This window comes from Lagopus leucura, unplaced genomic scaffold, assembly GCF_019238085.1.
Source record: "Lagopus leucura isolate 7727_CA_CO unplaced genomic scaffold, USGS_WTPT01 Super-Scaffold_100036, whole genome shotgun sequence".
In the NCBI taxonomy this organism is placed as follows: domain Eukaryota; kingdom Metazoa; phylum Chordata; class Aves; order Galliformes; family Phasianidae; genus Lagopus; species Lagopus leucura.
The window spans coordinates 3,357,992-3,374,578 of record NW_024962285.1 but is presented as its reverse complement, the minus strand read 5'-3'; the positions used below and the strand labels follow the sequence as shown (position 1 = coordinate 3,374,578).

General features: G+C 43.4%; 2 protein-coding genes across 4 annotated transcripts in view; one reads left to right on the top strand and one right to left on the bottom strand.

Moving 5' to 3' along the window:
• Nucleotides 1-9,891, bottom strand: part of BDP1 (B double prime 1, subunit of RNA polymerase III transcription initiation factor IIIB) — a 60,090-nt gene extending 50,199 nt beyond the window's left edge. For all 3 annotated transcript variants that reach the window (XM_042882832.1, XM_042882833.1, XM_042882834.1), the window contains exons 1-3: nt 9,746-9,891; nt 6,467-7,010; nt 5,697-5,806 (exon numbers count right to left, since the gene is read on the bottom strand). In XM_042882832.1, the coding sequence (XP_042738766.1) occupies nt 5,697-5,806; nt 6,467-7,010; nt 9,746-9,891 (800 nt within the window). The remainder of the gene's footprint in view (nt 1-5,696; nt 5,807-6,466; nt 7,011-9,745) is intronic.
• A 289-nt stretch (nt 9,892-10,180) lies between these two features.
• On the top strand, nt 10,181-15,841 carry LOC122186364 (small EDRK-rich factor 1-like). The gene is made up of 3 exons (XM_042882943.1): nt 10,181-10,286; nt 15,016-15,124; nt 15,666-15,841. The coding sequence occupies exons 1-3, from the start codon at nt 10,280-10,282 to the stop codon at nt 15,736-15,738; spliced, it is 189 nt and encodes a 62-aa protein (XP_042738877.1). The 5' UTR covers nt 10,181-10,279; the 3' UTR covers nt 15,739-15,841.
• The last annotated feature ends 746 nt before the right edge of the window (nt 15,842-16,587 follow it).

The window sequence follows — 16,587 nt, the reverse complement described above, 5'->3', positions numbered from 1 at the left end:
CCACCTGTTGTAAGTGTTCAGTATCGTGTATTTGAGTAATTGCTATCAAAACACTCGAAAGGAGTCTGGGGCTCTGAAAGCCGACACTGTGTGTGATTGCGAGCGAATGTGTTGAGGACTTGAGACACGGCACAGCTGCTGTGTGAGCGCAGAGTTTAACAGTGATCGTTGTCTGTCTGTCTGTCTTTACGTTTTTGTATGAATTTATGAATGGGGATGATAAATCCATAGAAAGATGCCTGTTCCATTGGAGAATGAATGCCAACTTGTTTATGTAATATTGTTTTCTGCTTGCAAGCAGGTGTGTGAGGGAGGTAGGTCAATCAGTGCTGGTTCTGTGGTGTGGTGCTTATATCCAAACAATATGGATTGTTAGGGGGAAGTTATATGGTATTAAGGGTGCTTATGGAAAGTGAAGAACTGCATGGTTTGATTTGTAGATTTCGAAGGGAATGGGACAAACTGTTTTGATGATACAACAAAGTGTAATTGTTCATGGTATATGGAAGTAAAATTGAGGATGTGTGGAAGTATAACTGAGGGTACACAGGAAAAAGGGTTAAAGACAAAGTGAGCTTTTCCGTGCTGGCATGAGAGCACCCCCCTCCCACATCATTCCCTCGCAAGCAGAACGTGTTGCGAGATAGCAAGCCAGGGATGCAGACTGCTGCTGTGAACAGCATTGCTTGGAAAGGGGGAGGTGGAGAGGATAGGGCACTGAAAGCAAGAACGGCCCCTCCAGAGATCTAGGAAACCCAAAATCCCAGTGTTAGCACTGGAAGCCTCTGGAGAGGAGAAGGTAAAACTGAAACATGATGTTGGTAGTTTATGTAATGAAGAGAGTTTGGAAAGTGAAAAGTTTGTGAAGAACACAGGCTGAGGAAGGCAAAAATGAGCAGGGTGTGACTGGGATGTCAGGACCAAAGAGAGGTGAGTGATGTGAAGGAAAAACAAAACAGAAACAAAAAGGAAAAAAAAAACCCAAAAAACTGAGAAAAAGAGATTGTAAGGAAACTGGGAATAACAGCAGCTGCTACTGTTGTGGCACTAGAGTAGGGCTGTAGGACCCAGAGATCCACTCAGAGGTGGGAGGGGGAGGCTGGAAGAGTCCAGGAGGACTCCGTCCCACTGGAACTAAAACTGTGCAAACTGTAGGGAAAGAGGGAACTGTCTCTGTTTGCAAAGCTGAAGGATGGGAACCTGGGAAGTTTATCCTAGCAGATCCACTGGTTAAATTGCAGCTAGGGGAGCAGGATGAAGAGTGGATTAATCTGAACAGTGTTACCCAGGGTTGTGAGAACAGCTCAATGATTTTCGAAAAGTGGTCAACTCAAGAACCTTAGACTTGGGTTCCTCCATTGCAGGGTGGAACCTTACTGCAGTACGTGGATGTCCCAGAAACAAAGAGGACTGTGTGCAACGGACTGTGAGTTTGCTGAATTTCTTGGTTTAAATGATTATCAAGTTTCTCAATAGAAAGCACAAATAACTCAGTAGCAAGTAACATATTTGGGATATGAGATTACAGCTGGACTTGAAACCTTAAGGACTGTCAGGAAAGAAGCCATCTGCCAAACCCCTGAGCCACAAACCGCCAAGGAACTCCATAGGTTCCCAGGAATGACAGGATTGTGTCAACTGTGGATACACAGCTATGGACTGCTATATGAAAAGGGGAGGTAAGGAGGGCATTCTGTCAGCTGAAACAAGAACTCATGAAGGCTCTGCTTTGGGGCTACCAGCTTGCATTAAAAAAAAAAGAAAAGAAAAAACAAGGAATAGCCCTAGGGATCCTTGTCCTGAACCTTGGACCCATCAAAGGACAGTGGCACACTTCTCCAAACGGCTTGATGAAGTAAGGGATGGCCGGGGTGCTTGAGGGTGATAGCTGTAACTTAATATTTGAGAAGCCAGTAAAGCTATGCTAGGCCAAAGAATAACAGTTTTAATAACTCATACAGTGTCTAATGTATTGGAGGTGAAAGGGGGGCACTGGCTCTCACCCCAAAGGTTCCTGAAACCCCAGGCCATCTTGGTAGAGCAGGATGATGTAGAATTAATTGTAACTACTATCGTCAACCCAGTATCTTTCCTTAGCAGAACTCCTGGAGGACCAGCATTTCATGACAGCTCTGAAACAACTGAAGCTGTATATTCCACCCGATCGGACCTGAAGGACAAACCCTCAGAAGACGCCTGGCTTACCGATGGTAGCACTTTTGTGAGACAAGGAAACCGTAAGGCAAGATATGCAGTAGCCGCTGCTGACAAGGTAATCAAAGCACAACCATTACCCGAGGGGACTTTCCCTCAAAAGGCTGAAATAGCTGCCTGGACAAGAGCCTTAATTATATGGACAGATGCTAATTATGTATTTGGGATGCTACGCACACATAGCACCATCTGAAAAGAGCGAGGATTGCACACACAAGGAAAACAGCATGATGTAAATCTACCAAAGAGCGCACTGCTATACATTGTAAAGGACATCAGAAAGGTAACACTGTACAGGAAACTGGAAATAAGATGATGACGGGTCAAGTGGCAGGACAGGTAGTTAGGGAAGGCTTTAATTGCAGGCAGTAAACTTAAAATCTCTGAACCTGAGTAAGAACCTGTAAAATATTCTAGAGAGGATAGGAATCTAATTAATGATTTAGAAGGGAAGCTAACAATGAGAAACTGACTTCTCAAACTCCCAAGAAAAGGCAGGAAGTCACTGTACGTTGGTTCTAACTGATACCTTCTTACAGTGGCCAGAGGCATTCCCCTGTAGAACTATTAAGCCATGTGGGGTAACTAAAGTATTGTTACACGAGGTTATTCCGAGATGCTGAGGAACTACTTGGTCTGTTAAGGAAAGTACAGCATCGAAAGCTAAACTCGAAAAGAAAAGAAGAGTCAGTCACTAATTTCAGTGTACACAGTATGGTGTCTGTAGCAAGTTGATGTTGTGTGCTGTTACATTTTGTATTTTGGTTGCAGTAGTACTATATTTTGTATTACATTCATTTCTTATTGTTAAACATATGATTCTCACTCTTCTCCCTTCTATTTGGATCAACCTTACATTTCTATATTTAACAGAGGCTGCTGTTAAGGAAAGTAATAACACTCTCATTAGTGGGCATGAATATCATAATGGAAGTAATATGATGAGCAGGTGTTGTTTGGGTAAAGATTTCTGGTGGCTGGGCAGAGATTGGAGAGCTCAAACTCCCACCAGGCATAGAGAGAACTATTTACAGACAATATCAAAATCCAAGGAGGGTTGAAAGAGTAAATAACCAATTGGTAAGGAATAATACAAGGTACCAAGCCCTTATCCTGGTCTTAGCTGGAAAAGGCTATAGTGAATATCGCTGCAACTCTAGAAATAGTAGAAAATGCCACAACAAATGCATTACGAGCAATCCAAGAGGAGGTATCCTTTTTGTCCAAAGTGGTACTCCAAAACAGGATGGCATTAGATCTATTAACAGCTAAAGAAAGAGGGGTATGCAAAAGAATAAATTAGAGTTGCTGTGCTTACATAAATAAGGATCTCAGAATTGAAACAGACTTAAGGAAAACGTGGGGGCAAACAAAAGTCCTGCATAGGACAAGCATTGATAACACTGGGAAATAAATCTATGGGGCTCACTTGCTAGCTTGTTACTGAATCTAGAATAGCTAAAGTTTTTCTTGGCATACATCATACTGGTACTACTGGTGAGCCTTATCTGTGTGGTAATGAGGTGCTCTATCTGCCTGTGCTGGAATACTAGAAGGGAATATGAGCTATGGAAGAGACTTGAGTAAAGCAAAAGGTGGAAAGCGAAACTTATTTCACATGTTAAGAAGGATTTCCACCTGCTAGATTAAAGAAAAGGGGGGAACTGAAGGTGAGAAGTGCCCCATAAGTGAAAGTAAAAAGACAAAAAGGCTTCACAATGACTAAGAATAAGGGGATAAAGGGGAATAGTTAGTTTATAGAAAAAAGAATGTAGAGCTTGTTAGAAAATAAAGGATGGCAGACACTGGGTCTGGGACAGTGAGGGATGAAGGCCTTACAGATTAGGTTTGAGAACAGCCCGAGGACATCTGGCAGGGAGGTGATTAGATGATCTTCGACCCACTGTGCACAGCAAGAGGGGATGGTCTGCATGCTAACAACTCAAGAAGTGTAATGAAAATGGACCCAAATTCCAGGAAAACTATTGATTATGCATTAGTTTGGCCTATATCTGTAGCAGGATTTTTACTGACACTGTGCAAGTCAGACGGATCTATCCGCCTTGCAGCCGGTGTCTGCGCAGCACTGAACAAACCGTACCTGCTTTGGAATCTTGTTTGGGTTACAGAGTTTGATTCTGCACGTCAGAGATGAGGTTTTTCAGGCTGGTAAAGGTCTTAAAGGGAGCTTATGAACAGGAGGGAAATCAACATGGGTAGATAGTGACAGGACAAGCGGGAATGATTTTAAACTAAAAAAGGAGTAGACAAATATTGATGTTAAGAAACTTTTTACTACAAGGGTGATTAGATAGAGGAACAGGAGTTCTGACACTTCATCACTGGAACTGTTCAAGTCTAGGCTGGATGGGGCTTAGAGCAATCTTACCTAATGGAATACATCCCTTCCTATGGCAGAGAGGTTGCTCTATATGATCTCTCTGCTACCACAGAAGAGGCTGCCTTTCACTGCACCAGTAGGTCTAGTTACCAGAATCCAGACAGGTTAGCAGATAAGAGAGGTTTGTATACCAGTCAGTGGAGGCAGTACAGGTCTTAGTTCAAACAGCTAGAGAGGCAAGATGTATGCAGACCTACCTGTCAGCAATTACAGAGACTAGGTTGTGGCTTATTCAGCTCTAGGGGAATTACAAAATGACAGAATTGTAGGGGTTGGAAGGGACCTCCAGAGATCATCGAGTCCAACCCCCTGCCAAAGCAGGTTCCCTACAGCAGGTCGCACAGGTCGGCATCCAGGCAGGTCTTGAACATCTCCAGAGAAGGAGACTCCACCACCTCCCTGGCAGCCTGTTCCAGTGCTCCTCACCTCACTGTACAGAAGTTCCTTCACACATTGGTGCAGAACTTCCTATGCTGCAGTTTCCAGCCATTTCCCCTTGTCCTGTCTCCACTCACCACTGAAAAGAGTCCGGCCTCACCATTCTGCCCCCCACACCTCAGATATTTATAGACCTGGATCAGGTCCCCTCTCAGTCTCCTTTTCTCAAGGCTGAACAGACCCAGTTCACTCAGCCTTTCCTCATAGCAGAGATGCTCCAGGCCCTTCACCATCTTGGTGGCCCTCCGCTGGACTCTTTCCAAGAGATCCCTCAGCCTAGGAAGAGAAATGCTCATTCCCAAAGTCCACTAGATTTTGCAATGATTCATAACATCTAGTAATAAATTTAACAGAGCCTACGTAGCAAAGACCAACTTACTATTACTGTGCATCTCTACAGAGAGGATCTGTGGGGAAAGATTTTACAATTCAACATGTATGTTAAGTTTCCTTTTCATTTTTATACAAAATTTCTGTACAAAGACTGAGTAGACATAAAAGTGTTTAGAAGCTTTTGTTATCATTATAATAATACTGCATCCGTGCTAACACTCCAGATTTGGGAATTCTCCTCACAGTCACTAAATTGGCAGAAATAAAAAAAGTCATTTAACCCAAGGAGAAGAAAAAAAGCCACACTTACTTCATGGGATTGTTTTCTGGTAGATAGTATATCAAGTCTCTCATGGTCATTTTAGTGCGATCTGGCGGAGAACACCCTTCAATTATTGGAGGCCTGTGTTTCAGTTGTTTCTGTATAAAAGCAAAAAAAATTCATTTCAACCAGGAAGTACTTTTTATTTCATAAATAGTATTATTTGCTTATTACATACTGTAGTTAAGTGAAGTTTGTTCTTTTGTTGGTGGAATTTGGAGGTTACTTTTTTTTGTTTGTTTGCGTTCACACTGAACTGGTAAGTTTATGATAAAGTGTATATTTATCAAAGAGGCCATAAGAAATTCACCCTCTCAGACATATTCAACACTTGGCAAAGCTAAGTCACGTAACTCAGTCAGCAAAGGTCTAGAAATCCCAAATCCCAAGGTTTTTTTTTTTTTTTTTTTTTTTTTTTTTGTTTGTTTGTTTTTTTTTACAGCACACTTCACCACAGCATTTTCAGCTGTAAAAACTCACATGCTAGTGATGATACAGTAGCATGCTCTCACATTTAAAAAGGTTAAGTCTAATGAAAAGTAAAGATACCTAATTTCTCATGACATGTATATAATGAGGGAACACAGCATTGCTACTGCTTATAAATTAAATCCCCACAGGGCTATTGACATATCATGAAGTATTAGCAGTACGATTATTGTCAGGAAACACTACTACAAAGAAGCAATGATAATGTTGGGTAGATAACATCTTTCTCTGCCCTTCATAAATCAGCACTGCTCAAGGTAGAAGCCTACCATCCGTTCTTTCTTCAGCTCTTCTTTAAGCATTTCTCTTAACTTCCGAGCTTTGAGGATCCTTTCACGGTCAGAACATATTCGTTTCTCTTTCACAGGAGATGGTTTTGGAGGTAGCTTTTCCTCCTGTGCCACTGATGTTTCCTGTGTTGGCCTCTCCTTAAGAGGGGAGGGTATGTTCTTCAAGGTATCGTCATTTTTTTGAGCAGCTACACTTTGCTCTTTGTTCATTGATTTTTTTAGTGGGGAAAACTGTGGCACTTGTGGCACAGGTGTTTTCTTTTCAGGTAGCATGGGAGACTTTGAAGAGCTTTCAACATGACTTGTCTCTGATGGAGGAGAATCCTTCTGAAGCGAAGCACTGCCATCAGGAACCTGTGATGCTCGCCTTTGTGGTTTTGATGCAGTGTGCAGATCAGATGAAGGTCCAGCTCTGGGTTTGACAAGATTGGGCATAGTGGAAATCCGTTTTCTTCTCTGTGTAGGCATGTCTGTAGGTTTACTGGCTTCTCCAGCATCACTTGAGCTGTTAGTCTTCTCATCACTGGAAAATGTAAGAGATCAGTCTGAAATACTCTACAGTGACAGATTTACAACACTTGCTATCAGAACAGCTAATGCTGTATATAAACACAGAAATAAATAGTAAATAGAATAGTAATAAACACAGAAAAATACAACTGTATACAAGAAGCCACAAATGAACTATCCAATACCTGTCACTGCCTCAAACTAATCAGATATGAGAAATGGCCTATTTTCAAATACTAAGTACTAATGCTACAAAGTAGTTGACCAACAATGTCAAATTCATACATTCCTCTTTTGCGAGGCTCTAACCTTTTTATTATAATATGATATTTCATGGTATGATGAAGTTAACAAACATACGTAAAAGTACTGCACACAATGCGTTACATGTTAAAAACATTTTAATAAAGGTATGCACAAGTAGCCTTATGATTTTTCACTGGAATCCATGCATTCCTCTAATACAATAGGTAAAATCTAACCTGTGCTGTTGCTTTTTTTGTTTGTTTGTTTTTTTAAGAGCATGAAAAATTTCAGGAGTGAAACTGGCTGCTTATTCACTGAACACATTAAGAAAATGTACTTCAGGGGACAACATCTTCTAGCCTTCCTTGGAAACTTCCTTATTAAGGTACTGTTTTAATCTCTTATATAGAAAGAATTTTCCAAGTGTAAGCAAAATTGTTCATCATTATTATCTTAAACAGTTCTAGTATTTGTCTCCTTGGCTGCTTCTCACAGTAAAACTGCAGCAGAATTACAACTGAGTCATAAAGAGCTTTTTAACTTCACACATATTTCTTGTTTCTGAACCACTGACCACACCTATGGTTTAATTACCCAACTCCAAAAGTACTCAGAAGCAAATGGAGGCATAAATGAAAAAAAAAGAAAAAAAAAAAAAAAGCAAAACTTCTCCAAATAATCTCTCAGCATTTACTACACATCTTTCAACAGGAGCTGAGCAACTTCACCATATACTGTTTGTGTTTTAAATGAGACCTGGTAAACTCAATCCAGTGTCCTCCAGTGATTGCACAGCATGGAACAGGGGCAAAAAAATTCTCTGATCTCCACATTACCTGTGGCTTACATATACTTTCCCTAGAGTACCATAGTAGATTTCCCATAGTTAAATATAACTTATCTGTGCTGGCTTCGAGTGGGACAGAGTTAACTGTCCCCACAGCAGCACATATGTTGCTACATTTTGGGTTTGTGGTGAAAAACCATCAATAATGCATCAAGTTTCAATGGTTGCTAACTGGTATTTGCCCACATTCCAGGCCTTTGCTGCTTCTTATGCTGCCCTGCCAGCAGAGGTGGGAATGTGTAAGAGTCTGGGAGGAAACACGGCCAGGAGAGCTGACCCAAAGTAGCCAAAAAGATGTCCTATATCCTGTGATGTTGCATTCAGAGGAAGAAGCTGATGAAAGGAAGAAAGCAGGAAGAATGTTCAGGGTGAATCTGTTCATCTTCCCAAATAACCATTATGTGTGATGGGCCCTGCTTTCCTGGAGAAGACTGTCAAGAGAGAAGAAGTGAATGAACTCCTTGGTTTGCTTTAGTTGCAGCTGCAGTTCCTGCTTCACATACTGAAGTATTTTTTATCTTGCCCACACATTTTTGCTCTGTTACCTTTCCAATTTTCTCTCAGCTGTTGTGGGGCTGAGATGCCTACTGAAGTCAGCTCACAGTATTAGCAGAGACCACATTAAAAAGAACTTTTCATCTTATGATCAGGGAATTTCATTTCCCTGATAATCACCAAAGCCAAATCACAGGTTAGAAGACAAAGAAAAAGTAGTACAGGTACAGGTTGAAGAGGCTAGGGCAGAACACTTTGGGTGGGGCAGGAAAATAAGTAAGATATCCACATTTGCCATTAATTTTTCTGCAGAGCACAAAAACCTTCTTTCTGCTGCATTCCACCAATTCTCAAAACTTGAATCAAACTGATTACATATCCTTTTATCTTCAGAGGCAGCCAATCTTTAAAATGCATCATCTACAGAAACAGCTTTCCAAGAAGCTAATAACTGCCTACACTGCAGTAAATCCCTGGGGCTGCCCTCTCCTATTTGCTTAGCAGAAGCCTTCAGAACCAAACAGAAGAATTCAGTGTAATTTAGGAAGAGTAGGGAGAGCAAATGTAGGAAATAAGGCAGCAGCTCTCACCTGAGCATTTACTGCCTGCTCCCAGGACTGAAAATTCCCCTCAGTCTCCTAATACTTGCAGCTGGACACTCCCTTCTCCCACTGTCTGAATTCTGGAAGCCTAGCCTAGCTAAATACCTGTGCTTATAGGCAAAGCAAACAGAAATTGTAAAAAAAAAAAAAAAAAAAAGTAATAATGCAACATGCCAAACCAGCCACGTGGGAAGAGTGTTCTGAAGGGCACTTATCAGACTGGAGACAGCTCTGGGAGAACTGCTCCCAAACCCAACCTTATTTCCACTGCAATGAAAAGCACTTAGGATACTAAAAAAGCCAGAGGAACAGTCAGAGTGTTTCAGCTCGGCAGTGCACGCGGGAGCCGACGCACAGCAGAGGACGCGGTGAGAATGCCGAGTCACACCGCGGCGCGCAAGCTGCTCCGGACGCATGCAGCGTTGCGGAGCCCTCAGGGGCGGCTGCGGCTACCGAGCCAGGCCCGCCCCGCCCTGCCGGGACCGACGCAGCCAGAAGCCGGAGCCCCGCAGCGCGGTCTGCAGTCCTCCCCGCGCCCAGCAGCACGGCGGGACCCACCTGTCGGCCCGCCGGCTTTCGGCAGCCGGAGCCTCATCCCTAGAAGCCGCCGGGGAGCCCTGCGGCTCCGCTTCCGCCGCGCCGCCGACACCCCTCCCAACGGGCCGCACATTGGGCTTCACGGCGAGGCGGGCTCGGCGGAACATGACGGCGGGTCGGCGGGAGGCGCGCCGTAGCCTGTAAGGGGGGACGGGCGGCGGAGCGGCAAAAACGGCCGGGCCGGCTCGCGCACGCAGGCGGCGCGCCGGCGCGGCCGTGACGTCACCAGTGCGCGACGCGGGCGCGGTAGAGCGCCGCAATGGAAACGCCCTCCTCCTCCTCACAGCCTGCGGGAGGCTCTGCTCCACCGCTCTGCGCCCGCCCCCAGCGCGCGGCATGCTGGTTGGGTGAAGCGCCGTACCCGATTCACGTGATGTGTGGGTCGGTAGCGCTTCATAAGGAGCGGGAGCGGGAGCGGGGGGTGGGGCGGAAGAAGGTTCTAGCAGGTGTCGGCTGTGGGGTGTTTGGCGTGCTGCGCGGCCCCAGCGTGTCGCGATGACCCGTGAGTGCCCGCAGGGCTGCTTGGGATGTGCTGCGCGCGCTGAGCAGCGCGGCTGTCGGGGTGTTTCGTTCCTCAGGGAGCGACGGGGAGGGGAGGTTGAGCAGAGGTGGTGGTCCGCGCCAGCGGCGGAACCGCTCGGCTTGCGGGCTGTCGTGTGATGGCGGGTACGCGACTGCGCCTGGCTTTGTTTGTGGTTAGGGCTGAAAGCGTTGTGAATTCATTCATGAGTAGTCTTCTGTTTTCTATATATCTGTGCTGAAACGGTGGAGAACTGTGAGCTGAATTTAGAGTGTTGCCTGCTTGGTGGGGTTGCTCTTTTGGCTTCTGCAGGTTGTATTTAACAGCACAGGAGCTGCCTGCCGTGAGGTGAGGAGGCACTTTGGGACAGCACAAATGCAGCTCTGAGTCTTCTGTACTGCTCAGAGTGCAAATGATGACCTGGATCACAAACAGCACACAGATCAGACCTTGAATTTGAGAAAGTGGCGGGCTAATGGCTTTTTATGGTGTTTGTTTCCTGTTGTCATAGCTGTGTGTTAAGGAATAAAGAGATGTACAGTGTCCTGCAGCCAACGATAACAGAGCTATAGCGTTACATTGTAAGGTGTTTCAGTTCAGTTCATTTCAGGTCAGTGCAGTGCCAGGATGCTAGAGAGGGGTAGCAGCTGTGGTATGCTGCCTCCCTGTTTGCTCTAAGCTTTAGTTCAGAAATACCAGTCACGTCTGGACTAGACTCTCATTTCAGATGTTCATCTGGTAAAATAGAATGAGACGGGGCTGCTAATTAGAAACTGTGCCTCAGAATTCATAAATTTGTGGTAGTTCTTGTACTGCCAGAATGAAAATGTGCAAATACCTGAGATGCCTGAAAATGCAATAAATCTGTGAAGATATTGGTGACTGGATGAAATGATGAATGGTTGTTATTTTTGGTTGTTTTTTTTTTTTTGGTACTCATCTTCCATTATTCCTTTGTGTTTGCATCAAACTGCCCTGTTTACTTCAGCGTTCTGTTTTCGGAACACAGTGGTGGTCAGTTCTATTCTGCTGGAGATCTGACATGTGATTAGGTCCTTTGCTGTTCAGAAAGTACTCCAGGGACTATGGCATCTCTACTCAGCCTTTACTGCCATGCTCTTTGGCCTCTGTCCAGGAAAAATGATTACAGCTTGTTCCAGTGCTGTACAGAAGTTTCTGCTTGCTTTTCTCTAAAAAGACAGCTGGATCTTGGAAATGGAAGAGCACAGATAGGCAGCACTAAGGCTATATGCCTTGCTTCCTATCAGAACCACCTTTCCTAGAAGATGTAGGTTGATGTATAGAATGTATAAAACAGCGTCATCACTTAAGAGATAGGAATATTCAGTCAGCATCTCAGGTAAAGTGCAAAGGGCAAATAGTCCTTATGATGTTTTCTCAGGAACAGAAATGGTACGAGTAAGTTTATTTTCAAACAGCAGCTTTTTTCTGCATGCTTAGTGTATATGCAGTGCTGCCGTACTTTTCCACCTGTTCTCCTTTGCTGTGCAGTAATAGCAACCAAGCTTTCCATTCCACCATCCAGCTTGGTTCTTGTGCTGAGATTATACATACGGGTATGGAATAACTGCAGATGCTGCTTGATTAAAGAAGGGAGTGTGTAAGATTATGAATGGAGGGTAGCTTCTGTATGAATTTTGTCTAAGTGTGTTTTGACTTCCCACTTTTTTTTCCTTCATGATACATATTTATTTAGTTTTTTTCAACCACCACATAAGACCTTGCTACTAATATACTCATGTGACATTCATGCACTAAGCACTACAAAACTGAAGAACCATTTATAGCCTGGAATGTATCATCTGCTTATGAGTCATCAAGTTCTAATCAACTCCCAATACTGCCAGAGATAGCCATTTCATTTCCGTTTCTGAAAAAATATTGACTGTTTCACGTGGCAGAACTCTGGGAAGAGGATCTCACTGAGTGCTTGTGAGAAGGATGGAGCTGAAATTCTTTTAGCTTTTGCAAAATGTAGTCAGTCTCAGGTGAAGTTCATCTTGAGAAGCAGGAGCAGCCCTCAGGAAGTAGCAGTGGTAATATGCTGTATGTTGCGCCTCTTGCCAGGGGCTATACAAACTGCTGTGAAGAAGGAACACTTTTGTCATGTTGGCATGGCAGTACGTTTATCAGCTCAGAAGTGGGTTTGTACAAAGCTGTGGATTATATCAACAGGAAAGCTTTAAGTTTTCTTCTTCGCCTTGTTCTGTCTCTGTATACCTGAAATTACAGGCATGTAATTGGAAAGATTGGTCTTGGAGTTTGAGAGATGGCATAGGTCATCTTAAGGATTTTCAGCTAATACAAAAGTGTTAGTGTCTGTGATGGCTGTGGCCATTACAAAGAAGACCTGGAGTGTTTGGCTGGAGAGATGGGACTGTTCTGAGCAGTTGCTGTGTTGTGCAGTTCTTCATGCTTTCAGGAGGGCTTTCAGATCAAAAAGATTGCAAGCCTTACTTCTTAGCAGCTAGTTCAGGGTGTTGATAGTTGTGGAGGAAGCTTTCTGTCCCCAGAGAGTCATCCTCTGTGCTGGCAACAGTGTTGTATGTATATTTTTAATAAAAATATATTCTCTTATTGCTGTCTGTTGAAAGGGAGGCTAAACACTTTGTAAGGCTGTGCTTGAGTACAACAAATGCACTGAACAAATGTACTCTCAAATGACTTACGGTCACTTATTTATTACTGTTCAACTGTAGTAAGTTGAATGGACTAACAGTGCCTCACATGCAAAGTAGGTAGACCAACAATGACTGTGTCCTTGCTGCCAAGGTATCACCTATATAGGGAAACTCATAAAAGGAGGAAGCTGTTAGCTTAGAATGAAATCAAAGAAGCATGCAGAGGAAGGAAAGCTATGAACAAAAGCCCACGGCAAGAACTTGCCTGAGTGTTTGTCCATGAAAACGATGGGACTGCCTTCTCATGTGAACAGTGTTCGGGGTGTCCACCCTGTGCAAGGACATTGTAAACACTTATTCTGGGGAGTGTGCTAAACTCTTTTTTTACTTATCAGGGTGTCTTGATGAGGATGTGGGGTTCTGATTGTGCATTAATTTCAACTTTGTGAACTCCACTTCTATTCCAAGGTTCTCTGTGTTAAATGCTTTGTAAAATTAATCCTGGGGTGAAACTGTCTCCTTTAGCCATACAGAGTACAGTGGAGCTGTCTTGGAGCAAAAGTCAGTTAAACTTCTCTTCAGCTGCTTGTATACTCCATCATCTTCTCTGCTTTCACAGTTCTAGGTGAAGGCAACTCTAACATTTAATAGTAGTCCTAACTGAACTTCTGGGATATGCATATACCGGTAATAGAATACAAATCCAATAAAATGTAAAGTAAAAGTTCTCAGATCTGAATTTACACCTTAACAATACTGGTCATTTTCTAAGTGGCATCTTTGGAATTGTATTTCTTCTACAAATCTGTGTGAGATTTGTACTGCTGTTGCAAAGTATGAGCAAGATTTAAAAGTTCAGGCTGCTTGACCACAAGACCACTGCTGAGTCTAGCAGTGATTTTTAGTGACAGCAACCACAGATGTAAAACAGGTAGATTTTTCTGAGTTCCAAATAAGTATGGCTATTGGCTGCTTGATTTCTTAAGAGGGCCTTGGGAAGAGTTTGAGGAGGCTTTAAAAGCTCCCTTAAGTTGCCTTAATTTTAATGCGGTTCTTTCAGTCTAAAATTAATTTGTAAGCCATATTGGATGGTGACATCATGTTTATAACTTTTTGAGGAAGACTCGTCATTGGAAGAGCAATCGTCATCATTGTGCCTGGCCTTGAATGCTTCCAGGGAGGGGTCAGTCACGGCCTCCCTGGACAAGCTGTTCCAGTGTCTCACCACTCTCACAGTAAAGAATTTCTTCCTAATATCTAGTCTAAATCTACCCTCCTCCAGTTAAAATCATTTCCCTTCACCCTGTCATGACCAGCCCTTAGTCTCTCCCCAGCTTTCCTGTAGGCCCTCTGGATTGTTGCCATAAGGTCCACCCAACGCCTTCTCTTCTCCAGGCTGAAGAGCCCCAGCTCTCTTAGCCTGTCCCTGTAGGGGGGTACTCCAGCCCTCTTATCATCTTTGCGGCCCTCCTCTGAACCTTGTTATTGTGTTTCTTATGTTGAAGCCCCAGAACCGGATACAATACTCCAGGTGGGGTCTCATGAGAGCAGAGCAGAGGGGCAGAATCACCTCCCTTGACCTGCTGGTCACACTTCTCTTGATGCAGCCTAGGGTACAGTTGGCCTTCTGGGCTGCAAGTGCACATTGCTGGCTCGTGCTGAGTCTTTCATCAGCCGACACCAACAAATCCTTCTCTTCAGAGCTGCTATAAAGCCATTCTCAACACAGCATGTATTTGTGCTTGGGTTGCTCTTACCAGGGAGCAGGACCTTGCACTTGGCCTTGTTGAACTTTGTGAGGTTGGCATGGGCCCCTGTCCAGGTCCCTCTGGATAGCATCCCAAAGGGCACTCCAGCATGTCAGCTGCACCACTCAGCTTGGTGTCAACTGCAAACTTGCTGAGGGTGCACTCAATAAGGCTTTCTTGCTTCACTGTGCAAGAGAGGCCATGACAAAAGATAATGTAATTGCTAATTGCAAAATGAGCCAAATAAGTATTTTTGTAATAGACATGCTAACTGCATTTAGAAAGTGGTGCTGCCTGTATAAACTGTACGGTATCTTGTAGGTGGAAATCAGCGTGAACTTGCCCGACAAAAGAACCTGAAGAAGACTCAGGAAACTCTTAAAGGGAAAAGGAAAGAGGATAGCTTGTCTGCATCTCAGAGAAAGCAGAGGTAAGGTACACAGCACCCTTGATTGGAGTGATTGTGCAAAATAGCTGGAAAAATGAGGCATACAACATCCAGTGTCTTAGCTGAAACAGGGTTTAAGTACTTTTCTTTGGTTCATGGTCCACTCATTTATCAGAGTACTAAACCTGGAAGTAGGTTTTACTGTATCTGCTGTTATACATGTTGGCATATACATTTTTTGCAAGACTGGAAGGGCTTAGTGCTTTTGAGCAGCTTTTTGTCTGGTATTAACAGGGAAATATTTTGTAATACTGTCTTGAAGATGTTTGATCCATTGTGCTCTTTGTTTCTAAAATTACATTATACTTTACATAATTCTCTTAGTCTAGTGGCATTTCTACATCATGGGGTACCTTGCTAAAATGACCAGGATAAAGATGTGATAGTGGTTAACTAGTTATTTTATTATATATGCCCTTCATTGAAATGGAATTGAAAAAGGGCTGCTAAAAAGATGTATGAAAATCTGGTTAGAAAAACGGCAAGCCAATATCTGAGATCCTTTTTTTTTCTTTCTTCACAGAGACTCTGAAATAATGCAGCAGAAACAGAAGGCAGCAAATGAAAGGAAGTCTCTGCAAGCTGGAGCAAAATGAACTGTCTGCGTGGAGAAGATAAAAATACATCAATCAAGGAAAAGGACCTAGAAGATCATTCATAAAATGACTTGCCATTAAATGATTAAATGTTTATCTTGCAGCCTTGTTCAACTAGCATTAGTTTGTTTTCTGTTTAGTATAGGCTTAGTTGTTTAGAATATCTATATATAATAATATCTATAAATATCTGAGGTGTGGGGGGCAGAACGGCGAGGCCGGACTCTTTTCAGTGGTGAGTGGAGACAGGACAAGGGGAAACGGCTGGAAACTGCAGCATAGGAAGTTCTGCAGCAATGTGTGAAGGAACTTCTGTACAGTGAGGTGAGGAGCACTGGAACAGGCTGCCCAGGGAGGTGGTGGAGTCTCCTGCTCTGGAGATGTTCAAGACCTGCCTGGATGCCGACCTGTGCGACCTGCTGTAGGGAACCTGCTTTGGCAGGGGGTTGGACTCGATGAACTCTGGAGGTCCCTTCCAACCCCTACAATTCTGTCATTCTGTGATTCTGTGAATGCAGTTTCAAAACTGACTATAGTCTTCTGCATGCATAGAAATGATCATAGGTAGTAATAGCTTTACTCCAGCTATTGCTGCATTTGTAGATTTTACCTAATGGTTCCAGTAATCAGTTTTCTAAATCTACAGTGAGACCTGATTTTCTTGTCTTAACTTTTAAAGTACAGCATCCTCCACAGTGGAACACACAAATCAAATGTGCTTGGACTTACAGAGGTCTGAACTGTAGAACTCATCATATTTTTACAATAAAATGTTGCATGAAATACTGTCTAATCTGAAGTAGTTATGCTTGTTAACCAGTTGATTTTGAAGCTAGCAAAGAACACAAA